General features: G+C 37.0%; 6 protein-coding genes and 1 pseudogene across 7 annotated transcripts; 3 read left to right on the top strand and 4 right to left on the bottom strand.

Annotated features, from left to right (window-relative positions):
- Positions 1–298: 298 nt before the first annotated feature.
- Positions 299–2,282, bottom strand: LOC141845894 (transcription factor bHLH112-like). The gene is made up of 7 exons (XM_074733900.1): positions 2,050–2,282; positions 1,595–1,967; positions 1,398–1,508; positions 1,209–1,280; positions 1,008–1,073; positions 845–895; positions 299–772 (listed from the first exon to the last, which is right to left on the bottom strand). The coding sequence occupies exons 1-7, from the start codon at positions 2,280–2,282 to the stop codon at positions 614–616; spliced, it is 1,065 nt and encodes a 354-aa protein (XP_074590001.1). The 3' UTR covers positions 299–613.
- Positions 2,283–5,808: 3,526 nt separating this feature from the next.
- LOC141825806 (uncharacterized) lies at positions 5,809–7,941 on the bottom strand. The gene is made up of 4 exons (XM_074713156.1): positions 7,708–7,941; positions 6,194–6,213; positions 6,081–6,127; positions 5,809–6,012 (listed from the first exon to the last, which is right to left on the bottom strand). The coding sequence occupies exons 1-4, from the start codon at positions 7,939–7,941 to the stop codon at positions 5,990–5,992; spliced, it is 324 nt and encodes a 107-aa protein (XP_074569257.1). The 3' UTR covers positions 5,809–5,989.
- A 205-nt stretch (positions 7,942–8,146) lies between these two features.
- Positions 8,147–9,893, bottom strand: LOC141841748 (anthocyanidin reductase ((2S)-flavan-3-ol-forming)-like). The gene is made up of 6 exons (XM_074729950.1): positions 9,721–9,893; positions 9,475–9,641; positions 9,176–9,379; positions 8,899–9,058; positions 8,603–8,816; positions 8,147–8,494 (listed from the first exon to the last, which is right to left on the bottom strand). Exons 1-6 carry the CDS (start codon positions 9,824–9,826, stop codon positions 8,242–8,244), a joined length of 1,104 nt encoding a protein of 367 aa, XP_074586051.1. The 5' UTR covers positions 9,827–9,893; the 3' UTR covers positions 8,147–8,241.
- Positions 9,894–13,024: 3,131 nt separating this feature from the next.
- On the top strand, positions 13,025–16,557 carry LOC141844533 (ABC transporter I family member 1). 2 transcript variants are annotated; one of them, XM_074732567.1, is made up of 2 exons: positions 13,025–13,290; positions 15,763–16,557. In XM_074732567.1, the coding sequence occupies exon 2, from the start codon at positions 15,798–15,800 to the stop codon at positions 16,470–16,472; it is 675 nt and encodes a 224-aa protein (XP_074588668.1). In that variant the 5' UTR covers positions 13,025–13,290; positions 15,763–15,797; the 3' UTR covers positions 16,473–16,557. The 2 variants fall into 2 exon arrangements, with proteins under 2 accessions (XP_074588668.1, XP_074588677.1); XM_074732576.1 differs by having other exon boundaries at positions 15,776–16,557.
- Positions 16,558–17,257: 700 nt separating this feature from the next.
- LOC141825822 (nucleolar GTP-binding protein 1-like) lies at positions 17,258–20,042 on the top strand. The gene is made up of 2 exons (XM_074713158.1): positions 17,258–17,370; positions 18,235–20,042. The coding sequence occupies exon 2, from the start codon at positions 18,288–18,290 to the stop codon at positions 20,040–20,042; it is 1,755 nt and encodes a 584-aa protein (XP_074569259.1). The 5' UTR covers positions 17,258–17,370; positions 18,235–18,287.
- An 84-nt stretch (positions 20,043–20,126) lies between these two features.
- On the bottom strand, positions 20,127–21,783 carry LOC141836555 (polyubiquitin-like; annotated as a pseudogene).
- Positions 21,784–23,234: 1,451 nt separating this feature from the next.
- Positions 23,235–27,437, top strand: LOC141836545 (uncharacterized). The gene is made up of 8 exons (XM_074724060.1): positions 23,235–24,040; positions 24,713–24,789; positions 24,891–25,059; positions 25,163–25,251; positions 25,909–26,073; positions 26,264–26,341; positions 26,769–26,872; positions 27,018–27,437. The coding sequence occupies exons 1-8, from the start codon at positions 23,419–23,421 to the stop codon at positions 27,121–27,123; spliced, it is 1,410 nt and encodes a 469-aa protein (XP_074580161.1). The 5' UTR covers positions 23,235–23,418; the 3' UTR covers positions 27,124–27,437.
- The last annotated feature ends 166 nt before the right edge of the window (positions 27,438–27,603 follow it).

Raw genomic sequence — 27,603 nt, forward strand, 5'->3', positions numbered from 1 at the left:
ACCTATCCAAAACGAATGCTACACACTGAGACTGCGATGGTGATGGTGATGCTGTGGACAGCACAAATTAAAATTAAGCATGGGCGGCAAGTGAGTCAACTGAAAGCTCTCCTTCAGAGAGACAAAAGCGAGCGAGCAGACTGGTTTACCCTCTGACTTCCACTGAGACATCAGAATAATAATAATTACACTGTAGACTGAAAATCTTTTTATTTTCAAAATAATATTAATAAATTAATAAAAGTTGAGCCATCACAGAGACCACACACTTGTTCTTATTGATCATTATTCCCTTAGACAATAGTATTTCTTTAGAAAAGAAAGAAAGAAGTGGTGCCAAGTTCCTTTTCCACAGGTCACCATCCAACAGCAATCTGCCATATTCAATCCCCTACAACCATGAATTATTCCTCCATTTCCATCCTCGCATCATTAATTCTCAAAAAAAACATATATTTATTCCCTGTTCTTCCTTTTCTTAGATCACCACTGCTGTTCTTTCCTTCCCGTGTACTAAAAGTATCAGAATGTAGTTATTGAGTCATTTTCTTAACTTCTCTATGGCTAAATATTCTTCCTGTCCTTCCTCTTATTACACAATCTAATTAATTACCTACCTAAAATTGCCTATAAATGTTGTGTTCCAGAAATCAGTAGGGATGTCATTGGCAACAGGAAAAGTACTTGAGATCGGAACGAGGCACAACCCTTGGCTTCTGAGATCTTGATCATTTTGTGGTGCTTCACAATCTTCTGTTGATTTCTGCAAGCTCTGCATATCCATGTTTCATATCAAAATTCAAACCATCATTACGCCTCATAAAAAAAATCAATAAATAATTACCTTTATTTGCTGGTTTTGATGGCTGTTCTTTAAGTAGGGAGCACTTAAAACCTAAAACACATTACATGTAGATGTTCAAAAACAGATGGAAAGATTTATATGCAGTGATAATATCAATCTATGAGAATTTAAGTTTTGTTTGTTTGAGAGAGTTTTTGATTACCTGAACTTGGTCATGAAGGAACTTGATGTATTCTATCGTTTCGTGGAGTACTGATGCAGTATCGGTCTACGGAAGGAGGAAAACCAGAAATTAAGAGGCGATTGAACAAGATATGCAAGTATGAAAACTATAGTTTAAAGTGTAAAGAATTGGATGGAGAAAGAAATTCATGTTCGAAAGCTCAAGGGAAAGCTTGCTCACCTTTCCAAAAGGCGAAACCATTTGCTGGAGGGCAGTGATTCTGTCTCCCAACTTCTCTTTTCTCACCTGTATCTACACAATGTTATCCCATCAACAAATTAAAGTTCTGGAAAATAAAACGACAAATAACAATTCGTTGGATCATGCCTTGTTTTATATATGCAAGTCGCACATAGATAAGAGATTTACCTTGAAAGTTGGCAATGGCGATGGAGTCACTAAATTTGGCTTCTTGAGTGCTGGCTCACTGCCACTTCTCTTCACCATGGACGATGACACCCCAAGGCCTGGAACATTATTCTACATAAAAATATATATACGTGTTTAAACATAAAACACACCCGTGATTAATCTCAAATCTGTACTTGTTCAGATTAATTTCTGACCTTGAAATGATTATTACTGAAACTTGAGGTTTGGTTTTGGAGGATCATTGAACGTGCCTGATTGGTTGCAGTACTAATACTACTACTCGCTGATGGATTCCAAAAGGTAGTCTCATTAGAGAACTGCAGTTGTTGCTTTGGAGGCGAAGGTGAAGCCTTCATGAACTGTGCTAATCTTACTTCAGAATTTTGCAGTATCGATTCATAGTCAATCGAAGGCAGCCCGCTGTTAATCAAGTTATCGGATGCAAAGCAACCGATATTCTGGATTTGGCTGAGCTCTAGATTTGGCCTCGAGATCACGTCCTCCTGCATCAAGGCCTGGAAGCTGTTTTGGTGTTCTTGAGCTCTTCCACTGCTGCTGCTGCTGCTACTGCAAAAGAACACTAATAACTACTGATCATACGATCATTTGATTAGAATTCATTAAGGAAAAATGATATATGGTTGTTTACAAGAAAGGCTGGTTCCAGTCTGAAGAGAGGCCTAAATCCATGTCAAGTAACATGGGGGCTGAGACATGGGAGCTGCTTTGGATGTCCTGGAAGGTGATGGAGCTGCTGGAGATGGAGGCGGGGGACTCATCGGATCGGGAGCCGATGTCGAAGCCGGTGGTAGTGGGAGTTCTCCACCAGGTGGTGCTGGTGCTGGTGCAACTTGGTGCTGCTGCTTGGAACTGGTCTGCCATGGAGATGTGTTGATGTTAGGATCAACAACTAATTAATAATCTGAAATCTGCTTGTTGATCATCAGGTGAAGAGTTGGTGGAGTAGGTTTGGTTGGATGAGCACAGCTGAAGATATATAAATATATATATAAGGAGTGGGACGACGCAATTTCTGTGGAATTATTTTTATCTGTGGAGAAATCACCGTGAGGGTTCCTAGTTATTCAGTCAGAGGATAAATCTCGCATTTCGATGAAGTTGACCTTCAAAATTCATCCTTAATAGAATTCGAATCCTCATCCATTTAGTTGTTTTACCATTGCAATATATAAGATATCTTTCTTTGTGGTGAGAAATATAGATATATAATTCATTAAATTATGCAAAATATGTAAATTTTAATTGATTTTCCCCTATATATATAAATCAAATTATTTAAGAAATTATACAACGAGAAGATATAGACACACACACATGAAGTCAAGGTGAAATTGATTAGTCTAAAGAGATAAAGATCCTACAAAAAAAGGTTATGGTTATAGGTGTGGCAAAAAGAATTAATCACAATTTAGGGGTATATGTTTAGTTATAATTATAAACGTCTTCATTTAGATATAATATGTGATTGTTTAGTGATAGTATAAAAAAAATAGAATGAAAATATTTTTTTTAGTGATATCATGTGCTTAATTTAATTTTTAATTTGGTGTTTTGTGATTCACCTAAAATTATTCTAAGATTTGTGGATGAATGATGTAGGCACCCTTCACCAGATCATGTGTCTTGGTATAAGTTTTATCAATACCTAAAGAGGCCTTTACATCAGTCTTTCCTATCCTTCATAACAGTACTACCCTTGCCTTTTGACCTACCATAGATTCTTGGATTTAATATTTTTTTAACTCAGGTATCAGCTCGTACAATCCGATTAATCTTGTTAGTGGACGGTCTGACTCCACATACCGACTACCAAGTAAATTCGAAAAATATAGATAATCATGACGGACGGCTTAACATCGTGAGTAATTTAAGCATCGTGAACATTTGATATGTCCTACAAGAATATCAAACTCTCATTATATGAGTATATATACCGCTCTATCACCGGAGACTCGGATTTAACATTCTTGGTGGATGTAAAGCATGCTATTGTTAATGATCATGAAAATAGAACCTATTTTGGTAGATTATCAAACATAATTAAATATTTAAATCTGACTTAAACGAATTAAATATCAACAGACATTTGATTATCAAAAAACCAATGTCTGAAAAACAATCCCTAATGGAGCTCTTGGTTAGCTAGCTATATATAAGCCATTAATTAAGACTCATGCTAATTATAACTTTTTCCCTTGGTTTTTTTCTTCACAACGTGCCATATTGTGTAATTATGATCAATAAATAGACATTATGCAACATGATTTGTTTCTCGTCTGTCTTCCATAAAAATAAATTATTTTTTTTCTGTAAAAGATGGAATCCGCCATCTCAGCAGTCCCACACGGTCGATTTCATGATCATTCGTGAGGAGGTAAATTGAGAAACTGCAGTTGATTACAACGGAAAAGAATATTGCTCGACTTCGTCAAGATTCGAACCTTTATCCTCATCTATAAGTTTGCTCTGTCGTAACCAACTCAGTTATGTCCGAGGTAAAAAAAAAATATCATTCTTTTGCATAAAGGTGGAATCTGCCACCTTAACGACCCCACACGGTCGGCCCCATGACCATCTGTGAAGAGGTAAATCAAGAAACTGCAATTATATTGGTCACGACGCAGGAGGATTTTATCTGACTTCGCTAGGATTCGAATCTTTACTCTCTTCTGTAATTCTGCTATGTTGTAACCAACTCAGCTATGTCTCGTAAATAAAAAAAAAAACTGTCATTCTGTTTAATGTTATCGTTGCAGAGGACGTCTAATGACGTTAATTAATGAAGTAAATGAAAATAATTAAATACGTATATTGATATGTGAAAGCGCCACCCACGCTGACCTGACGTCATCAGATACGACTGTGGGTCAACGTGGGTCCCGACCAGAGCACGCGTGCCGGTGACGGCAAGGCCCCGCAGTTTGAGCCACGAGTCAAAAGGTGAGGCGATCGCGACGCGTGCTCCTCCGAATCCAAAAAATTAGCACAAATCCGTGTCGTGTCATTAGTCGTTGGTTACAGAACGTGGCCCTAGCCCTATTTTATTTTTCTCCCCCAATACAGCACGATTTACTAAGAAAGTTTCTATTTTTTGAAATACTTTATGGTATAAGATGGGCAAATGAGATATTTCATATTTTAAATTTATCTGAATTTACAAAAATAACTTTATAAGTTGAAAAATAATGTATGTTCTACAAGGTAGTTTGCAAATGGTGTGTTAAAAAGAGAGATTATATAATAAATAGTTAGTTAGTTTTATCCTTCTTATTATGAATAAAAAATTATCTCACATCGTAAAAAGTATAAAAATATCTTTTTGCAATTCAAACCGGAAAAATAAAAGTTTTTGTATGGTAAATAATATGAGCAAAATATAAATTGTTGGAAAGGATAAACTAAGAGTGAGACGTAAATAAAGGATGAACTAGATAAATTGAATTTCCATTACTTACAGTTTTTTATTAAAATAAATAAAAAAAGTATTATATCTAGTAGAACTGTCAATCTCACGAGACATGAAACTTGTTTAAATGGTGGAGTTGACTCGTACAACAAGGACAAATTAGGATACTAATTATATGTAAACAATTAACGAAAACTTTTAACATTATTTTGGATCAACACGGTTTCCACTAGATCTTCTATTCGAATGCCACCTTACGACTGTAACCTAAGACCTACCGTTACTTTATAGATGGGGGTCCTCCAAATGTCAATGAAAGTCAACGCACCACCACCGACGACTCCAAGCAGCAGTTATCAAAAGTGGTAGGAAAAAAGTCTTCCTAGGTTGGAGAAGTCAAACCAAATCATGATTTGGTAGTGCTAATTTTTTCCCTTAATTTAAGGTCATTATTTATGATGCTCGTGTACGCGTTAAAGGCTTAAAGCAGTTCAGGTTGGCATCCACTCGAAGAAGAAGAGTCTGGAGAGTGGCATGTCTCATGATGTCCTTTAAAGCTTAAAAAGATCACCTTTACCTTATCACAAGTGTTCATATGCAAATTAATAAAATTGAAGTTTCTTAGACTTCAAACACCAAAGTGGGAAAAAAAATACATCTTACATATTCATGTACCATACAATTGTTAAGTAAGATCAAAGGAATAAGATGATAAAAGGAAAAAAAATGTAAAACTTAATGGAATTTTTTTTGAATTTTCACCTACTAATACAAGGTGTTCTCTTAAAATCTAGTTATATCAGTTTGTAGGTAGAGCAGAAGCATACAAACATCTTTTGAAACAAATTAATGCACAAAAATGCCAAATGGTTTAGGCACCTAACAAGAAAATGTGTAGACTTTAATAATTAACTCATGGCAATTACACAAACCAATCCATACAAACGCACAAATGGTCTGATCTAGATTGTTCACTTCAAGTTGTGCAAGAAAATAATAATCCTTTAGAAACATGAAGTTGAAAGATTCAAATCGAGTTGCTTATTTGCTTGCTAGTGAGTTCAAAGGGCAAGGTGGAAGTTGAGAATCACATCAGCTACTGATAAAGTCTATGTCATCTCCGTTATGTACATTTTTCCTTTTGTTTGTTCTGCTGTTCCTCCTAATTGAACTTGGCTGGCCTCTCTGAGCAAAAAAACATCATTTTTGCAAAGATTGAAATGAATCTTTTGTCGATGTTGTTTATCAGTCACCTTCCTCAACACGAATGCCAAATCCCACTCCTCTTGGGATAATGTGCCTGCATGAGTCAAACCTTAGCGGCGTGAAATCTGAGAACAAGTATACAAATCAGAAAGGATCTTACTCTGATCCTGATTTCATTGCCTAGAGCACCAAGTCTTCACCTAAGTTCAGCTCACTCAGGCTCTTTTGAGTACTTGTTAACAAATTCATGTGAGTTTTTTTTGCAAACAGAAGATCCAGACCATACTGTTTTAAAATGAAATAAAGGCAAACTTAAAAACAGCAGCAGCGAATGAGGTTAGTTTTTTAGGATAAGTAGTTGAATATACTTGAGATTGGGTGGGGCACCAATGTTAAAACATACTCGAACTTGAGTAAAATAGACTCATTGAACTGAATAGAGTCAGTGATTGATGATCATGATGTAGATTTCATTGAAGAGTATAACAAGCCGCTAATGATGAATATAAGCAGATAGACCATCACCATTCCGCCAGTCTGGCTGTAATTTTTGTGGTATGTCCAAAAAATGGACTGCTTCTCAAGAAAAAAAAATTGGTAAACTTCACCTGAAGATAAGCATAATGGAGTCCTCAAGCCTACTAAAAGAAGGTGAACTGGTAAATATGAGCAATCATACTATTCAAAGGATGAATTAACAAGCCAGTTGCTGGCATGATACTGAACGTTGCAATAATGATGTGCCAAATTGCCAAACAACTGAGAAGTGAGAACAAAAGTATCGTTGCTATGGTTCCTACAAAAGAATCGCATACAGACAAAGTAGTTAAAATAAATTCCCAACTTATTGAGAACTAATCATGCACCATTGTCAAGTCAGAATACATGCTGAAGCAGACTTTGTAGATGATAAACCAGATTATAAGACAAGTCATAAAAATTCAAATATAGTTTTTATCCCACAGAACAAATCTAGACAATAATTTATCACCTCCTCGGGTAGGGATTTGAAAACATGAAATGAGACAATCTATTCAGGACAATCAACTGCATCCTGCTTGCATAGTTCCATTAGATATAAATTATAATTGCTGAAATCAAAATATGCAAACTAGAAAAAAGAAACTATTCCAGTTCAAAAGAGAGTTGATAAATCATTATTTTATCGCTATTTACTTAGTAAAGAGAGCATACTGCCCATCAAGTTGGTCTGCAAAGGAAATTGTCCATACTCCATAAGGTTTTCTATCACTGGCATGCAACCGAGCAAGTTGATCTTACTAATTTGAACTTTACGCTTCCAGGATAAAGAGACGCATGGTTTTATTTTTTATTTTTTAAAAAAGGTATTTCTAAGTTTAATCCTGAGCCCTGAGGTTATGAAAGAGAAACTGACCCATTTTCAAAGAGGTGTATACCAAATATTACGAGAACAATGGCATATAGGAACAAGGAGCCCAAATTGGCCATTTGCATTTTCAATTATTGATGATCAAGAATCAAAATCCCCAAGATATGGAAAGTTTAACTAAGAAATAGATAAGTAAAAAAATGAAGGATTGAAGAATCAAAATACATGCAACTCAGGAAATTTACTTAAATATATCAAAATGGAGATTGACTATGACTGCAAATCAATCAGACAGAAATCATAACTGCAAATGAGACAACAACCCATCGTTGAGTTTCCTCCAGTGGAAGATGGGGCTCGCGCTCCTCCAACGTCTGACTGAACCTCGCACTGTAATGCTCTGCCTCCCTACGAGCATTTCTAAAGCACACATCATCCGAATCACCTGCCAATGATGGTCCAAACCCAATCAAAAACCCTAATTCGCAGTGCGAACGATCGGCGGCACAATCGGGGGAAACCCCTAACGGGCCAATCAGACGCCCAAAGCCCAACATCGATTGAGCTCTTTATTTAAAGAAAAATTCCTACAAATATATCTGGATGACAACCTAAATGTTTTACTGTGATACCATTGCCTCGGGATCATAAATTTTCTTACAAGATCTAGGAATGAGCATTCATTTGGATGATATCAACTGTGTATAACGGTAAGATAAAATAATCAACTTCATTATATTAAAGATAACACTTAGCGTGCAGATGACGGGTAATACAGATCACTCAACACTAATAATCCATAACAAGACGCACATTATTCATTCTACCTTACTTTTATTGTCTCATCTCTTAAGATCTTATTCATTATTTTGATCTTCTGTTAATCCATTCGTAGTTGTCTTCACGGGTGTAGTCGAATTGGTATTCGGATGACAAAGTTGCTGTTTTGTTAATCCATTATCAATTGGAGTGAGGAATCCCACGGCTTCCGCGGAGCGAATGATATCGTCGTAAATGTCCTCGAGCTTATTGTATTTGAACTCAAACCCGGCTTTGATGAGCTTCTCCGACGACAACACCACCTTGGACTCTTTGGGCAAGTCAGAACAGCTACATTTATGTATTATATATTATTAAAATAAAATAAAATAGCATAGGAAAAAAATAAAGAAAATCGCAAAAGAAATAATTTGTTTACTTAATTAAATAATTCATTACTCTGTAGTCAGACGGTGCTGCGGGTACCGCATACGGAGGAAGCATGCGAGCTCCGGCAGACTAGTGTTGACGGCGCAGCAGATGTACCTTCCGACAGCGAATTTTTCCTCCGCGACGAAAATGTGGGCCCTGCACAAGTCTTCCACGTGGACGATTGAGGTCGAGCCAGAGAGGCACTGCATCAGCCGGAGTCCGCGAATCATACCTTCGTTTCCTGCCCAAAAAATAACAATATTTTTAACTGTTTATGTTAAATAATTAAATAAATAAAATTCATAAAAATTGAAATTCTTTACCCGATAACAAGGACAGACTCAGCTGCGTACTGTGACCCAACTCTGAACCTATGGCAGGCCCCACGATGAGTGCCGGGATCACACTCACTAGGCTCAGTTCGTTTTCTTCCGCATATTTTATGGCCTCTTTTTCCGCCAGCACCTTGGACACCGAATATCCCTACACGCATATTTTATACAACACTATATTATTAATACTGCTTATTTGAATGTTAATATTATACAAGTATTAAATAATAATTGTTTAATATTGTTAATTAATGAATTAGCTAATTACCCAAGTTCGAGGTTTCGTAGTGGTGAGAAACGTAAGATCCGACCATGCTTCTTCGTCCATCACTAGGTTAACTCCTTCGAGCTTGTTGACGGAGACTGCTGCGCCGGATGACGTCAAAATGACTCGCTTCAGCGTTGCCTTTGTCTTGACGCATGATTTAAGCATGTTCAACATCCCTTTGGTGGCTGGTTTTATCAACTCCTCCTGTAAATTATATTTTTTAAAAAATATTTTAAAAAATCTAGATGCTATTTTTAATGAATTTTAATTAATATATATTTTTAATCGTGGTAGTTGACCTCGGGATTCTCCGACATTATTTTGACCGGAGCTGCGACGAGGAAGACGTAATCGCAGCCGTTGATCGCCTCGTCGAAGCTGCCTTCCTCCTCCAGATCCGCACGGAAAATGGTCAACGTCCCCAGACTCTGCATCTGCTTCAGCTGCCCGACCTTCCGGTCATTCCCTGCGCGTGAAATTACCGATTAATTAAAAACTAATTAAAATATAACACCTAAATAATATAATTAACGAGTTAATTAAACCTGGATCTCTGACGGTGGCGTTCACGGCGTAGCCTTTCTCCAGCAGCTGCCTGATGAGGGCGGACGCCAAGTAGCCGTTGCCTCCGGTCACACAGGCACTTGGCATTTTGACTAAATGGCCTCTCTTAGCCCTCACTAATTACGCAGTTAAGTGAATCCTAATTAATCAGCTAATAAACTGCATGGAGAAACACCACCACACGGACGTATATATATATACTAGCATACATCACTTTGTGATGCAAAATAAGTTAGGTTATCACGTTCCACTCAACCTACAAAAAGGCACCCCACAGAGCCATCTCTACTATTCTAGTTCCTTTGACTCAAGGGATTTGAAGGAATTAAAAACCATAACAATCAACTTTTAAAATTAGGTCTGAATGTTAGGTGAAAGAGTCATGCAGTAGAAAGTTAAGTCATGCAAATTACTTTCTTGTTAATTTCTAAATTTGGGCTTTTAATAAATCTGAAGTATATTAAATGATGTTAAATTAATAACCTTTTTTACATGTGCCTAATTTGATCTTTAGTCCACATGATTAACATTGAATATATATGTTATATATCGTTCAACATTTGAATGTAAAAAATAACAATTTAATAATATTGTTGTAATATGGATGAATGAATGGTGATGGTATATATATATATATATATGGATAATTAAATTACAATATTCTACCAACCATTCAAGGGTGGGCACAACCACTTTTTTTTAGGACGTCAAAATGTGCATTCTTTTGAAAAACTTATAAGATATTAAATATATTTAAACTTTGAATTTATAACTCTTAGAATCAACTCATTCTTTAAAGTAACTAAAGGATTTAAAAATATTTATACACTAATTTTAATTATAATTGCTACTATATATCTATTTGTATATTCATATATATGATAATTTGATGGAACCATCTACATATATATAAGACTTATTTCTATTCATTTTTTTTAATTTTTTATGACTTATAAATTTAAAAAACAAATATAAAAGTTTTTTTAAAGTATAAATCTATAATTTAATTTAATAATATAAAAAAATATTATATAGAAAATTATAATGTTGCCTTTTATGTTCTCTATATTATCCCTATCCTGAAATATATATGTCATAGTTAGTTTATCTTTATAAAAAATATTACAGATATTCCAGAGATACAGGAATATATTAAATTTAAATTATACATAAAATTAAATTCAATGTTATATATTAAAATGACTTGAGTTGATAATCTCAAATTATTAAACAAAGAAAAAATAAACTACTTGGGATAGTTGAGATATCTGATATGATTGAGCTGTCTTATATGACCTAGCTGAGTCGCTTGGTATGACTGAGCTAAATATTTTGAAAATCATGCTAGATGGGAAGACCACATTGACAATCAGACATTGGTTGTTCCTAGCAAACCAAGTAAGTACTCGAATGCTATTAGGAAAAGATTGTCGAGCGAAATGCATGACAGTTGAGTTGACTGGTATGGTTGAGCCAAGCTAAGTGTTTTGAGGATCATGTTGGATGGGACGACCACATCGACAATCAAACATTAATTATTCATGGTGAACTCTCATTTTTCAGGAACGACGAGTTTTGCTTTTTTATATTCTCATATTTTGCTAAATTAATAGGTTGTAGAATATTATTTTTGATATTTGTGCATGAATTAACAAATTCAATAGCTTTTTATTACTCACATTGAAAAAACAACAACGCGTCGACAATACTTCTAATGATGATATGACTAGTAATTCGATGACGAATTTTCTCCACCATGGAAAGAATGATGCGGGAATATAAAAGCAATTTTAGTATTTTTATTAAATTAATAGGTTGTAAAATATTATTGTTGATATTCGTGCGTGAATTAACAAATTCAATAGTCTTTTGCGTAGTCACATTGAAAAAACAACAACGCGTCGACAACACTTCTAATGATGATATGACTAGCAATTCAATGACAAAATTTCTCTACCATGGGGAGAATGATGCGGGAATATAAAAGTAATTTTAGTCTTTTTTATTATTTTTATTGAGCTAGAGTTTTGACGGTATTTTCGTCTTTGCAATGTTAGTGTTTTGAGTCTATTTAAATCATTGTTTAGTTGATTTTAGAGTTGAAGTTTTTGATCAATAAGAATTTATGGTCGTGTCATTTCTTCTTGAACAACGAGTTTGGTTGTTTATCTTCTAATATTCTTCGAAACAACAAGTTTTAGAAGATTACTTTTGGTATTCATGTGCGAATCAATAAATTCAATAATTATCTCTGTTGCATCCGTTGATATCAGAAAGAGGTTGATCTTGTGGAGTTAGCCACCATCTCCTTCTTTGGGAACGACGAATTTTACTTTTCTATTTCTTGATATTCTGCTGAATTAATAGGTTGTAGAAAATTATTTTCGATATATATGTATGAATCAACGGATTCAATAGTTTTTGATGTTTTCGATATTAATGTTCGAATGGAATTAATAGTTATCCATTACGTCAATGAATGATATAGGATCAGTAAAGCAATTTTAGTCTTTTTATTATTTTTATATTTTAAGGATAATTTCATCATGCTAGAGTTTTGAATTTATTTAAATTATTATTTAATTAATTTTAGGGTTGAAGTTTTTTATCACTAAAAATTTATGATCGCGTCGTTTTTTTTTTAAACAACGAGTTTGATTGCTTATTTTCTAGTATTCTTCGAATCAATATGTTTTAAAAAAATTACTTTTGGTATTCATATATAAATCAATAGATTCATTAATTATTCGCTACATTAGTTGGTATTATATCGAGATTGATATTGTAGAGTTAGTCGTTGTCTCCTTCTTCGGGAGCGACGATTTTTGTTTTCATATGTCTTAGTATTCTACTGAATCAACAGGCTATAGAAGATTATTTTTGATATTCACTTATGAATCAACGAAACCTACAGTTATCAATTACATCAGCGGGTCAATTTACTTGGATCCGCTTTAAAATGAATTGATAAAATTTTAATTAAATTCGCTTAAATTGTTTGAGGGAATGAGATAATCCGATGAACTCAATTCAAATTGACGACTCTAAAAATAAGTATAGAAGGGGATATTTTGTTAATAAAACAAACATATTAGGGTAAATTTGAATTTGATAAACATTTGAGGTACTGGTTTGAAAATTTGTTACATTATGTGAGTATTTTAACAATTATTTTAAATGATATTATAAAATGTTCAAACTAATGTGTGTTTTTTGAAAATTCTGCCGTTTATCCTATTTGGAACCCTAAAAGCCTTTTCTCTCCCAAACCAGCGGCCGCACCGCACCTCCTCCTTACCGTTCCTCTCGGCTCTCGCGATCTCTGTATCGATATCGCTGCAGCATCGTTGCCGGGCGACTAACTAGTTCTTCCGTCCATCCGCCTCTCCTGCAGGCCATCGCTCCCCCTTCTGCCTCTTGTTATCTCGTTCCTCTGACCTCACAGGTCAGTCTCTTTCCGGCAACACCAAGTTTCCACTGTCCAGCTGCTACAGCATCATACTTCTCTCCAGCGACGTCGCTCTTCTTCAACATTGTCTCAACGAGATTAGGTAATAAAATTCTTTTTTTTATAAAAAATATAAATTTAGTTAAGTAATCTCTTCGTTATTTAGCATGAAGTTTGAGATTGATTTTTTTTTGAAAACATAACATTTTAGGTTGATATTGTAAAATTTGTGTACTTTGTTCATTATCTGGTTTTAGTACCTGACGTAATAAATTTACTGATGTCATAAATTTGAGGAAGCTATGTGCTGTACAATATATTAAACACTCTCCTTAAATGAATTTTCTGGGAGAACCTAATTTATTTGTGAGAGTGTTGTTTTCGTGCAATAGTAAAGGCAGGATGACCTTTCTTTATGTTGTATGACTGATTAGTGATGTATAAAATGCCATGATCAAGTTTTATCGCTTGCTTTCATTGGGTTTTCAGATTCATGAGATATGAAGGTAAGGTATCTGAATTTAAAATTGGAAAAACCAGTATAATTATCATTTTTAAATTTTAGAACAGAACATTAGACCCCATTGAAACTTCCTGCGCTTATATAAATCTTCATTCAGTGTATATTGGTAAATGTTAGTCATTCTGTACTCTTTTCATATGTTAGTTTGCCATATTTCAGAAAAGATCAAATTTTTGTTCTCCTTTTTAAGGTCCCAAGAAAAGCATTTTGGACAATAGATGCAAATTTCCTTTTTTATTAATTTTTGTTATTTTCTAATAACATTTGAATGGTTAAACTTGTTACCAAAATTGCTGGTCTAGTAATACACAGCCTCAATTTTGATATACAGTTCTATAAAAATAAATGTTAAAATTTGGAATGTTGAGGTTAGTTTACCTTTGCATGCATCCTGATATTATATTCTCAGGTCAAGTATATAGTCATGACCATTTGGATTTGTGAAGGTTTCACCCACCACAAACTAAAAATCACCAGACATTTCCAAAACTAGCTGGTTTTATTCTTGAGCCATTACTTGTTTTGACCAATTAGAACAGTTTGGATTGGGATTTTGTTGGTTCCAGCTAAGAATACCACTGGCAGGACTTGAATTTTGAAATTCAACTGCGATCTGAATGTACTTAAGTTTCTTGATCAGCTTGTTTCTAGCTGATGATTTAAGTTCCTTTATTGAGTGCAACTGGCATATAAAATTCAAACAAGAAGAAATCCTTTGGTAGATCCATTACTCTAGGACCTGCCTACAACCTAATAGGATTGTAACAGCCATCTTCAGATAATATGGAGGATGGGACTTCATCGATTCTGAGTTTCTTCCTTTGTTGCCTCCTTGTATGAGGCTGGCCAATCCTAAAGTTAGTGGAGTTGTTTTTTTATTGAACATGCCAGCTGTTGATTCTCATGTACACCCATAGAAATGTAATTGTTCCCACACAAGAGAAAAACTTTATTGAGCCCACAACAAGGCCGATAGCTGCTTCATTTTTTTATAGGCATAAGTTGTAGTTCCGAGATGAGATCATGTTGCCGGATTGATATTGAGCCATCAAAGCAGTTAAAGAGGAAGGAATTGTTACAGGCAAAGGAGTGGCTTCACCTGCTCCCCTATTGCAGTGCAGCTGATGTGAACAGAAACTGGTCTCCTTCTGTACCACAGAAGCATCGGGAATAACACTTTAATTTCTATTAATTTGGAGAATTGAAGATTTTCAAGCTAGATCAAAGTTTGTTCAGTTATATGTAAATTAAAGTTAGTTCAGTTATATATTAATATCCTTTGGTGCGTGAGGATTTTTTGAGTTTCAGTTGTTGCCTAATTACTTTTAGTACCATCTTAATCTTATAGCATTTTCTTGTAGTATCTTGCCATCCATCAAGTCAAACCAAGTTAGCCTTTTTTTCTTGCAAATATCTTAACCCTTGAACTTTAGGATATTTAAGCTGCTGTATAATTAAATCTTCACATATGATGCCGGCTTGTAATCTTGCTTGTATAAGCGAGATTCCGAACTTGATTGTTCCACTTTTAGAATTGTATTAGGCATTCAAAAACCTGATGTCTGGATGTGATGATTGTCGACACGTCTGTTTGTCTTTGTTGCATGATTGTATGTTTAATTATAAATGTGTGCCATGATAACTTTTTTTTCTGACTAAAATTGATGTGATGAGCTTTGTTTTGGCTTTATTGTGGATGCATCCCTACTGTTGCGATATTGGTAAATGGTTTGATGGCTGTCGGTAACATCTTTCATTGACGAAGTTCACTACACCATGGCATGCTTGACTTCATATGTGAATCATAGAAACTAGCTTCATAGTGCTAAGGTTTTGCTTTGCATCAAAAAAGTGTCGATATCTTGATTCTCGCCATATTTAATGGACTAATTGAAGGGGCATGCCATCGTGAGATATAATATTGCAACAGTCTGTTGAAGATGTTAGTGCAGCACTGGAACCTTTTTTTGTATTTTTTTTCCTGTAACTTTATTCCTTGGTTTCACGAGCCATTTTGTTTTGCTGATTCTTGTCTGGTTTTTGATGATACAGGTCTTTCTTGCAGGTAGGAGACATTATCACAATAAATGCCACCTCTTCGGCCTCCTCTACCTCGAATCCTCCTCAACAATGTCTCTTGTATGCGTAACGCGCAGATAATCCTTCGAAATATCAATGTTTCTGTGCACGATGGCACTGCCCTTGTGTTGACCGGTGCAAATGGTTCTGGAAAGACAACCTTCCTTCGTATGCTCGCCGGATTCTCCCGCCCCTCCGGCGGGGAGATCCTTTGGAATGGACACGACATCACCTCTGCTGGAGTCTTCCAGCAGTACAAGCTGCAACTCAATTGGTTATCAATGAAAGATGCCATAAACGACAAGCTTTCTGTGTTGGATAACGTACAATGGTTTGAAGTTCTCGAGGGCAAGTGTGGGAAATCATTGCCAGCCCTCGAGTTGATGGGGATAGGTAGGCTAGCAAATGACAAGGCAAGGATGCTTTCGATGGGTCAGAGGAAGCGATTGCAGTTAGCGAGGTTACTGGCACTTGACAGACCCATTTGGCTGCTGGATGAGCCATCAGTTGCTTTGGACGATGAAGGTGTCCGTTTGTTAGAGTACATAATAGCCGAACACAGGAAGAAAGGTGGGATTGTGTTTGTAGCAACGCACCTGCCTGTCGTGATCGAAGATGCAATGTCCCTTCGTCTTCCACCAAGATTCCCCAGGAGGATGACTTTCTTCGATATGGTCCGATGAATGTAAAACATATTTATGTTTATTTAGACTGAATAAACAATACAAGGCATAAATATGTGTGTTATTATCAAATCATTTCATTTCACCCGGACTCACTGTCTGTCTCCATCAGCCATGTTGCTGATCAAACAGGAGAATTGAGGTTTTCTTAGCCCTGATACACAAGAATTGTTACATGTATAATGATCATAATATGTTGATACTTGTCCAAATCTAAAAATAAACAAATTCATTATTAAAACTTATCAAACAAGAGTTTTGCCCCCTTTGTTTTTTTTACAAAATATTACAACTACTCGTAAGTTTTTTATATATTAAACTTGTCAATTTTATTGCCTTCAAACATTAGTGACACAATTTTATCAATAATGGTATGTTCTAAGTGCTACAAAAGAAATCAATCTTTAATCTCCTTGTTAAGAATGTCTCTAAGATTTAATAACTTCTTTAAAATGTCTTCCTTCTTTTTATTAATTCTTAAATTTATCTGTCATTTTCTTTTAATAACTTATAAGGTGAAAATAGGTATAAAGAGGATATTTTGTTAATCAAGAAGACATATTAGGGGAAATTTGAAAAATGATAAACAGGCACATTTTAGGTCCTTTTTGAAAATTTGTTACATCCTGGTGGGTATTTTGACAATTCTTTTAAATGATATGTTCTTTTTATAAAAGTTTAAACTCTGAAAAATTTGAACCCTAAAAGCCTTCCCTGTCACAAACATCAGCTGCCCTGCACTTCCTCCTTACCGCGCCTCTCGGCTTTTGCGGTTTCTGTATCGATATCGCTGCAGCCTCGCTGCCGGTCGAGCAACTCAGGCTTCCGTCCGTCGGGCTCTCCTCCAGGCCATCGCTCCCCTTCTGCCTCTTGTGATCTCGTTCCTCTGATCTCGCAGGTCAGTCTCTTTTCCGCAACACCAAGTTTCCACTGTCCAACTGCTACAGCATTGTCCGTCTTCTCTTCAACGCTCTTCTTCAACATTGTCTCAGCAAGATTAGGCAATAAAATACTTTTGTTTAAAAACATAACTTTAATTATTTAGCATGAAACTTGAGATTGATTTTTGAAAACATAATATTTTTACTCGGTATCGCTAAGGTTTGTGTACTTTGTTTATTATTTGGTTGTAGCACCTGTTGATGCAATAAGTCGATGGATGCCACAAATATGAGAAAGCTGTGTTGTAAGATATATTAAAGTTTCTCCTTATGTGAAGTCTCTGGACAGAACCTAAATTATTTGTGAGTGTTGTTTTCGTGTAATAGTGACAAAAAACCATTGACACAACTTGAATCTTAAGAACTTGAAATTCAACTGCAATTCGAAAGCACTCAAGTTTCCTGATCAGCTTAGGTCTAGTTGTTGAATGTTTAACCCCTTTGTGTAAATTTCATGTTGGCTAAATCGTGGTTGCTTCTATTTTTTATGATCATATGATAATTATTTTAATTATTGTGAAGCTAATAGACTGATACTAAGAGTTTGTGAGAACTCTTGTTCAATTAAAGAGAGAAATTGCTATCAGGTTTTTATTCAGATGATTTGGACACCTTGCTTCTATTGATTATGTATCACATTTATTTTAATTAGTGAGAAATTATGATACTAGGAGTCTATTAGAACTCTTGTATAAAAGAGAAAACGTTGATATCAGCTCGATTTTCAATTGGACCCCAACACTTGATAAGTGTTTCAACAAAAATATTTCACAACATATATATCTTCTTGATCATCCTTCTTATGAACACACATTTTTCAGCAAAGATAAAATATCAGAACAGAAGCCTTTGGTGTTCTTACTTTATTGAGAAGATGGTTCAGTACAACTTCAAGAAGATCACAGTAGTCCCATCTGGAAAGGACTTCATTGATATCATCCTCTCTCGAACCCAGCGTCAGACTCCAACTGTTGTCCACAAAGGATATGCCATCTCCCGCCTTCGTGAATTCTATATGCGCAAAGTGAAGTACACCCAACAGAACTTCCATGAAAAACTGTCAGCCATCATTGATGAATTTCCTCGTTTGGATGACATACACCCATTCTATGGAGATTTGCTTCACGTACTGTATAACAAAGATCACTACAAGCTTGCTCTTGGTCAGGTGAACACAGCCAGAAACATTATTGGGAAGATTGCAAAGGATTACGTTAGGTTGCTCAAGTATGGTGATTCATTGTACCGCTGCAAGAGTTTGAAGGTTGCTGCCCTGGGTCGTATGTGCAGTGTTATAAAGTGTATCAGCCCTAGCTTGGCTTATTTGGAGCAGATACGACAGCACATGGCTAGGCTGCCTTCAATTGATCCAAATACACGTACAGTTTTGATCTGTGGATATCCTAATGTGGGTAAGAGTTCATTCATGAACAAGATCACTAAGGCTGATGTTGATGTCCAGCCATATGCCTTCACTACCAAGTCTTTGTTTGTTGGCCACACAGATTACAAATATCTTCGTTATCAGGTTATTGATACTCCTGGGATTCTAGATCGTCCTTTTGAAGACAGAAATATCATAGAAATGTGCAGTATCACTGCTCTGGCACACTTGAAAGCTGCAGTCTTGTTCTTCCTCGACATATCTGGTTCCTGTGGTTATAGCATTGCTCAGCGGGCAGCTCTCTTCCATAGCATCAAGTCATTGTTCATGAACAAACCACTTGTTATTGTTTGCAACAAGATCGATTTGCAGCCATTGGAAGGGCTTTCTGAGGAGGACATGAAGTTGGTAATGGAGATGAAGGCTGAGGCCTTCAATTCAATAATAGCCCAAGGTGGAGACTCCATGGACGAGGGCGTGTTACTGACTATGAGTACTATGACTGATGAGGGAGTAATTGCTGTCAAGAATGCTGCTTGTGAACGGCTTTTGAATCAACGGGTAGAGATAAAGATGAAATCGAAAAAGATAAATGATTGTTTGAATAGATTCCATGTTGCAGTTCCTAAACCTCGTAATACTAAGGAGCGTCTGCCATGCATTCCTCAAGCTGTTCTTGAATCTAGAGCCAAGGCTAATGAGATGGAGAAACGGAAACTTGAGAAGGATCTGGAAGAGGAGAATGGTGGGGCTGGTGTTTATTCTGCTAACTTAAGAAAGAATTATCTGTTGGCTAACGAGGAATGGAAGGAAGATGTTATGCCAGAGATCCTAGATGGGCACAATGTGTATGATTTTGTCGATCCTGACATCTTGCAGAGGTTACAGGAGCTGGAACGAGAAGAGGGTCTTCGTCTTGAAGGAGAGGCAGCCGAGGAGGACTTTGAGATGGATGGAAACGAACTTACTGGGGAAGAGCAAGCACTCCTCTCTGAGATCAGAAGAAAGAAGAAATTGCTTATCCAAGAACATAGGATAAAGAAGAGCACTGCAGAGAGCCGGCCCATTGTTCCTAGAAAATTTGATAAAGACAGAAAATACACAACTAAGAGGATGGGTAGAGAGCTATCTGCTCTTCGGATTGAGTTCCTGAATGCTCACGTATTTCATAAAGACAGAAAATTTGATAAAGACAGAAAATACACAACTAGATTTATTTTTAGTTTTCTAGCATTGAGTTCCTGAATGCTCACCTATTTCATAGGGTTTAAATGTCTCAACCGGTATTGAAATGGATGGAAATTTAAATACTAATATATATGTATAATCTTGTGTTAACAAAAACCACAATTTGATTCAGAATGAGCATGAAAACATGGAGTAGCATTCAACCATACTCCAAACACAAACAAAGAAGAGACAAACAACAGCGTCATACCTTGAGGTTTCAACATTCTTAGGACTCGAACTCATACTCTATTATTCATGCAAGACCACAGGACTCGAACTAGACACCATAACTTGGGGGTAGAACACGCAGCCAAGCAAGAGTTCACTGTCCCCCACGGAGGCGGAGAACCAGGTGAAGGGTAGACTCCTTCTGAATATTGTAGTCGGCGAGGGTGCGGCCATCTTCCAGTTGCTTCCCTGCAAATATGAGCCTCTGCTGGTCCGGCGGGATCCCCTCTTTGTCCTGAATTTTCGCCTTCACGTTATCGATCGTGTCCGAGCTCTCCACCTCCAAAGTGATAGTCTTGCCGGTGAGGGTCTTGACGAAGATTTGCATCCCTCCCCTCAGCCGCAACACCAGGTGAAGGGTAGATTCCTTCTGGATGTTGTAGTCGGCCAAAGTGCGGCCGTCCTCCAGCTGCTTGCCGGCAAAGATCAACCTTTGCTGATCTGGAGGAATGCCCTCCTTATCTTGAATCTTTGCTTTGACGTTGTCGATTGTGTCGGAGCTCTCCACCTCGAGAGTGATGGTTTTGCCGGTCAAGGTTTTGACGAAGATCTGCATGCCGCCTCGGAGACGAAGCACACTTTCTGGAGGTGAAGGGTAGATTCTTTCTTGGCTTTGATGTGGTGTAGTCAAGTGTGATGGTCTTGCCGGTTAGGGTCTTGGATCTGCATGCCACCGCGGAGACGGAGAACAAGGTGTAGGGTGGATTCTTTCTGGATGTTGTAATCGGCAAGGGTTCTGCCATCCTCGAGTTGCTTCCCGGCAAAGATCAACCTTTGCTGGTCCGGCGGAATACCTTCCTTGTCCTGGATCTTGGCTTTGACGTTGTCAATGGTGTCAGAGGATTCCACCTCAAGTGTGATTGTCTTGCCGGTTAGGGTCTTGACAAAGATCTGCATACCACCGCGTAGACGGAGAACAAGGTGTAGGGTGGACTCTTTCTGGATGTTGTAATCGGCAAGGGTTCTGCCGTCCTCGAGTTGCTTGCCGGCAAAGATTAATCTTTGTTGGTCAGGGGGAATCCCCTCTTTGTCCTGGATCTTGGCTTTTACGTTGTCGATGGTATCGGAAGACTCGACCTCAAGGGTGATTGTCTTGCCGGTGAGAGTTTTAACGAAGATCTGCATCTGAATCAATTATAAGGAAGAATAAGGAAACCGACCACAATACATGATTTGAATCAATCAAACCGATAAAACGATCTACAAAATAGGGACAAACGAAAATCTATTGCAAACCAGAAAAGGATCAAGTTGTCAGAGTATAACAATCTTGCAAACAACTTTCCCCATCAGAACCGGAAAAAATCTCAATTCAAGAATCAATTTGCAACTATATCAAACAATAAAACCCTACGAATCCAAAAACCCAATCAATGACCACAACAGAAGATGAAAAAGAACAAAATAATCAAACAAATATGAGAGGGAAAGATGAGAAGCATACCTTATGCTTTATCCAAGAGAAGGGAATCTAAAACAGCGTTTAGCTTTGATCTGATAAGCAGGCATCGGCAGTAGGGGCCTCTGGGGTTCTTTTATAGCGCTTCCAGTGGATAAGAACACCTCTCGGTGACGGTACCGCCAGCTGTCGTTTCCAATTAGAGCCGCGCAGATGGACGGGCCAGATGGAAGACGTGTATCTGACAAGTTACCTGTGCAGCGTCTGATCTCCCCAGAGCACAGAAGTAGAAATGTTAATTTTTAGGATACATTCCCATTCCACCTCTGTAGGGCCTACCTACTTAGCCAACGTGGATGTTGGGTCTATTAGGGTAAAATAAGGCAACGTCCAATATCAGCCGACGTCCTCGGTGGACGCATACTGCTTTTCTCTTTGACCGTAGAATTCGTGGACGTCTCCAGAAATTTCCACCGAGTCGCCTAATTGGACTGCTGTGAATTTTTTAAAATAGAACTTTAAAAATTGATTTCATTATTATATTTAAATTGAATATTAATAATAGAAAAAAATAGAAGGGATCAAATAAATGTTCCAAACATATTTATACAAGTGATTTTTTTTAAGTTATCTAACTTTTTTAAATTATTTGTGAGAATTATTTGTATGATTGAATTGTGTTCTACATCAGATTGATGTCACACATTGTCATATTAAGTAGAGAAATTTGAATTATTTAGTGCTTAAAATATCAGGCCGGAGCAGGTTGAGTTTGTTGATACTGAGACGTTGTAAAAGATGGCCATAATGTTCAGAGGCATCCTTTTCTTTTCCATTGTTTTAGTTTTTCTTTGTGCTCCTTGTCATGATGAATCTGAGAAGATAACTCCGCAAAGAACTAGGACAGCTCTCCACATAGAAACCTAGAAAGCATGGTCGTTGATGGAGCTGGTATAGTAGCTGAATTTGATATCATTGAAGAGCTTACAGAAGAGTTGGTAGTGCTAGAGTTTCAGTCTCAACTGTGGGATGTTCGGCTAAAATCATATATATATACTTTTAATTTATCTCATTAACTTATTGTTTAATTGATAGGTTTTCCAATAAATTAATTGTCATGATTTCGCCTAATAGAATATGATAATGTAATAATTTGCTGAAGCTTGGAACACAAGTAACCGGCATTTATTCTGCATAACTAACACGGGAGCGGATGCCTCCATTAATCTAATGCCTGACATTATTTGACATTAGCGTCAATTTTTATTAAAGAAACTACAACTACGCTGGTTTGCCCCACCGTCCCGGCATTTGAGCCTTCATTAACGTTAAATAATGTTAAAAAATAAAAAAGGGACAAAAAAGCAATCGCACGGAGTTTAATATGCGATTATTATAATACGACAAGCCGCTTAAATTTTATTTATTTTTGTATTTATAAAAATATTTAATACAAGATTATTGTTAAAACCTTGAAAGGAAATTACAACTGCAACTACGGAGTTAGAACGCGATACCCAAATATATGCCTTTCCCATTCGTCTTTATCTTCTGCGTTTCTTGCTGGTCCTACTGTAAAAAGTCTCCATCCTTCTGCCCCTTTCGAATTCGATCCATGCGCTAGGGTTCTCCAGCAATTCCTCCGCCTGCATACGATTTCTCGATTTCTTCGTTCGATCGTTTGGCGCTCCCTTCTTTCGCCGTTCCTCGTCGCTGTTTCTGCGTTTGATTTTCCTGATTCTGATTCAATTTCGGTTTCCGGTGATGGAAACCTCCGGCGGAAGCTCCGATCACCACCGAAGCCAGTCGACAGAAGCCTCCGGTGGGTCGTCGAGGAGGTACAGGGTGCACTTTTCGCCGTCCCGTTTCATCCAGGCGCGGCTCTCCGCGGCTCTGGAGCTCTTTGGGGTCGTTCGGACGAGAGGAAGTCGTGCGGGGAGCGACGAATTAATCGGAGGCCGGTCTCGAGGTCATGGCCACCGTCGGATCGATGCTTCCGGGGTCGACGGCAGGGAGGTTTCGATACGGATTGTTGGTGCCGGGGACCCGGAGGGTCTGAGAACGGGGTCGGAGAGAGAGGGAAGCTCCATTGATGTTGGGATTTCTAGCGGATTGGTTAGAGGTCCCATTGGGAGGCAGCCGCAGGGAGGAGATGGGGAGGGCAATAATGTGGTACGGGAAGTGCCTTTGTCATCTTCCTCTGCGCCTGCATCTGCCTCGCCTGTTGATAGTGGAAGCTCGGACGGTGAGTCTAACGCCAGTGGAGGTAATAATATAGACGCATTGCACCAGAGATACGATATACAGCAGGTGGCCAGGTGGATAGAACAGATTCTCCCGTTCTCTTTGTTGCTTTTGGTAGTCTTTATAAGACAGCACTTGCAAGGTACAGACAAGAAAAATCTATTCTTTTGAACCATATGTCTAGCAATATGAAGTGAAAGTTGTTTATATCTGTAATCACTGTTATATAATCTAATCCCTCATTTTCATTAAATGTGATGTATGAGTATGAACAAGAAACATGTAGATATCGTTTATTACAATATTGATATTGGATTCTGTGTGTTTAGTGCATATGCTGATAAAATACTTTAGCTCTTATCTGAATTTATCGAACTACAAAATTAAGTGACCTGGGTATCACTTGCAAAGCAGCTTTATAGACTTAAAATTGGGACAAGAACCATAGAACTGATCCCAAAATAATTGATTAGACTTTTTTTTAATCAAGTAAAGAATTATATATTCACTCTCTAGTAGTTTGAGTACTTGGATTTTGAACTAAACCAGATTGGCAGATACACATTTAGGCTATTTTAGTTTTATATGATAGCTTTTCTTGATGTAGTTGTTTCAATTTTCTAGTGTTATTTAGTTAGGGCTGGGGCTTTTGCTAATCTGGATACTTATCTGAGTCCATTGATTATTCACTCACCCCAAAATATATCCAGCAAATATGTAATTTGACTAGAAGCTTACTATGAAAGATTTTCTCATTCTCTCTATTTTTATTTTCGAAGTGTGTGATATGTTTCTTCAATATGGAATATATCAGGTTTCTTTGTCACAATTTGGATTGCTGCAGTGATGTTTAAGTCCAATGATATCTTGAGGAAGCAAACTGCCTTAAAGGTTCACTATCTGTAACCTTAGGATACTCTTTATAACAGTTGATCTTTTTTTCTCATGTACACTGTATTTATGATTATCTGCTCTTGTTTTGAACTCTGCAGAATGATAGAAAACTCTCTATGCTTGTTGGAATCACACTAGTGTTTGTTATTCATATATTTGGAGTGTACTGGTGGTACAATAATGACAACCTTCTTTATCCACTAGTCATGCTTCCCCCAAAGGAAATACTGCCATTTTGGCATGCCTTATTTATCATCATGGTCAATGGTACCTATTTACATTGGAACACTTTTCCACGTCATAAACATATCATATTTTGTTTTCATCTAGAATATCCAATACAAAGCTTCTGATATGGGTATGGTTTCAGATACAATGGTACGCCAAGCAGCAATGGTTGTTAAGTGTATTTTGTTGATCTACTACAAAAATGGTAGAGGACACAATTACCGCAAGCAGGTTGGCCATCTTCTCTTGCATTTCAATCTCCTTGGTAGTTTTATCTTTTCATTCATCCTGAGTGTCTTAAGCACTTAATAGTGAACTACTAGAGCAATTGATAAAGTTGGATTCTTCTAGTTCAAAACTGAAAGGGAGTATTTTGTTTTGCATAGCAGAATGTATCTTATGGTGCATAACATTTGAAATGGCATAAAATATTATGTTGTCATTTTTTCCCCTAAACTATTCAATGATGTTGTGATGATCATCTTTGGCAATCTAGGCTTTTTCTCATTCAGAATTGAGGGTGTTTCATTGTCTTTAATGGGATCATTTAGTCATGCTGGGTAGAGAAGTAAGACAAGAATAGGTAGAAAAAATATTCTCAGTTCTTTCTCATTGTTCATAGTTATCCAGTCTCGTCGCCGGCTTAATCTTTTTTGTGAACCTATTGCAATCAACAGAAGCAGCTGCAAGGTGTAAAATTGACTAGCTGTCTTTCCATGCATAGTGTGGTGTGAAGATGCATGATAGGAGTTGTTTGCGGGTTTTAATTTTGTAATTTTCTAAGTTTGTGTTTGCATAATGATTTTAGAAACCGTTTGTTTGATTGGTAAATGCAGAAAGTGTAGTGAGCTACAAGTTCATACAGCCTGTCATTTTTCTCTTCCTCAGGGGCAAATGTTGACAGTTGTGGAATACTTTCTTCTTTTGTATCGTGCTCTGTTGCCAACTCCTGTTTGGTACAGGTTCTTCCTGAACAAGGAGTATGGCAGCCTCTTTTCGTCTATAACTACAGGGCTATACCTTACTTTCAAGCTGACATCAGTTGTTGAGAAAGTATGTTCTTCTACTCTTTCTGAGTTAGCAATTATTTGTTCTTATTATTGGATGTTCTAACTGGCTGAAGTTGCCCTTTACTGCTACTATTGATTTTCTGTCCTAGCCACCTAAACTTTCTAGCATGCTATAATAAATTTATTTTTTCTACTGTGAGCAATGTTCCTTAATTTTCAGTCTTTGATCCCAGGTTCAATCGTTTTTGACTGTGTTAAGGGCACTATCGAGGAAAGAAGTACATTATGGGTCATATGCAACCACTGAACAGGTAAAATCACGATATCTTCACCACTTAGAAAGTCTTACAATTGCTTGACTTGTATCATTGTGGTTTCATTTCATCATCCTTCATTAAAAGGATATCAAAGATGGCTAAGGCCTGCCTTTGTTCTTCACAAACTATTCTTGTTTGTAGCGTTTTGGTCTGTTTATTTTTTTTCTAGTTTGATATGCCATTCTCTCTTAAGGATTGACAAATTCTGCTCCACTGGATGATATGTGGGCAAAGTTATAATATAAATGATTAGTGTGACCTACAGATACTACCGTCATCATGTACCCCTTTCGTGCATATTTTACTATGTATGCTTTCCTACATGTAGATATCTTAATAGTTCTTGCTTCAGTATTCTAATTATTTAAGAAAAAAAGGAGAGAAAAAACTCTTTTATGCACCGCATACCAAATCAATGCAGGTAACTGCTGCCGGTGATCTCTGTGCCATTTGTCAGGAGAAAATGCTTGCTCCTATTCTTCTTAGCTGTAAACATATTTTCTGCGAGGACTGCGTCTCCGAATGGTAAATTCTTTCATCAATCTTTTCCTTTCTGCGAGATGCTATCTTTTCGAATGCACTATTTTCATCTTGAAGCATCCATATACTTTCATGCCACAATGCTGCTGTGAGCTGCCTATCGAATATTGTCAGCATTTGTTGCTTTCAGGTTCGAGCGAGAACGGACTTGCCCATTGTGCAGAGCGCTGGTGAAACCGTCAGACCTCCGATCATTCAGTGATGGCTCTACCAGCTTATTCTTTCAGTTGTTCTAATTAAGCATTGTCAAAATCTGCGGATACACTGGAATTCCCTACTCTCCTCGGAAACTAACAACTTACGCTCATCAGCTCATGAATCATACCCAAGCTCCGTGGAAAATGCTGCAACTGTCAGTGACACAACACAGCAATTTGTAACCGAACCGATTTGCATGTGTATCGATTACACGAAATTCTATAACTGAGAGAAACCTGAAGGCATCTACACGAACAGAAATATATGTTCTTACATTACTGTCAGTGAAATGTTCACAGTATATTTTTCTTTGAGTTACCAACATTATACTTTGTAAATCCGTCTTGTGACTTGTGAGGAGTTAGCAATCTTCAAAATGGCGTTATAGTTCAAAATTTAGCTTTCGGGAATGATATAAAGAGCCTTTTTTTATTTTATTCACTCAGAGTAAATTGATCTCAATTCTTCTAAAAAAAATAAGTGAAATTCGTCACTTTAACGGTCTCATGATCATTTCT

Source organism: Curcuma longa, chromosome 1 (assembly GCF_044706935.1).
Source record: "Curcuma longa cultivar G26 ecotype Majalengka, Jawa Barat chromosome 1, ITB_CL_G26_1.1, whole genome shotgun sequence".
NCBI classification, from domain to species: Eukaryota; Viridiplantae; Streptophyta; class Magnoliopsida; order Zingiberales; family Zingiberaceae; genus Curcuma; species Curcuma longa.

Bases quoted from the DNA above. Each gene is read 5' to 3' on its own strand.
- LOC141845894 (XM_074733900.1), bottom strand. From the start codon at position 2,282: ATGGCAGACCAGTTCCAAGCAGCAGCACCAAGTTGCACCAGCACCAGC. The intron at 1,074-1,208 runs GTGAGCAAGCTT...CTCCTTCCGTAG, and splicing joins TGGTTTCGCCTTTTGGAAAG to ACCGATACTGCATCAGTACT. The intron at 773-844 runs GTAATTATTTAT...ATGGATATGCAG, and splicing joins ATCAAAACCAGCAAATAAAG to AGCTTGCAGAAATCAACAGA.
- LOC141825806 (XM_074713156.1), bottom strand. From the start codon at position 7,941: ATGTTGGGCTTTGGGCGTCTGATTGGCCCGTTAGGGGTTTCCCCCGAT. The intron at 6,128-6,193 runs GTAAGATCCTTT...TGACTCATGCAG, and splicing joins GCAATGAAATCAGGATCAGA to GCACATTATCCCAAGAGGAG. The intron at 6,013-6,080 runs GTGACTGATAAA...TTTTTTGCTCAG, and splicing joins TGGCATTCGTGTTGAGGAAG to AGAGGCCAGCCAAGTTCAAT.
- LOC141841748 (XM_074729950.1), bottom strand. From the start codon at position 9,826: ATGCCAAGTGCCTGTGTGACCGGAGGCAACGGCTACTTGGCGTCCGCC. The intron at 9,642-9,720 runs GTTTAATTAACT...TTTCACGCGCAG, and splicing joins CGCCACCGTCAGAGATCCAG to GGAATGACCGGAAGGTCGGG. The intron at 8,817-8,898 runs GTAAAGAATTTC...TTTTTTGGGCAG, and splicing joins GAGTCTGTCCTTGTTATCGG to GAAACGAAGGTATGATTCGC.
- LOC141844533 (XM_074732567.1), top strand. From the start codon at position 15,798: ATGCCACCTCTTCGGCCTCCTCTACCTCGAATCCTCCTCAACAATGTC.
- LOC141825822 (XM_074713158.1), top strand. From the start codon at position 18,288: ATGGTTCAGTACAACTTCAAGAAGATCACAGTAGTCCCATCTGGAAAG.
- LOC141836545 (XM_074724060.1), top strand. From the start codon at position 23,419: ATGGAAACCTCCGGCGGAAGCTCCGATCACCACCGAAGCCAGTCGACA. The intron at 26,342-26,768 runs GTAAAATCACGA...AAATCAATGCAG, and splicing joins CATATGCAACCACTGAACAG to GTAACTGCTGCCGGTGATCT. The intron at 26,873-27,017 runs GTAAATTCTTTC...TGTTGCTTTCAG, and splicing joins GAGGACTGCGTCTCCGAATG to GTTCGAGCGAGAACGGACTT.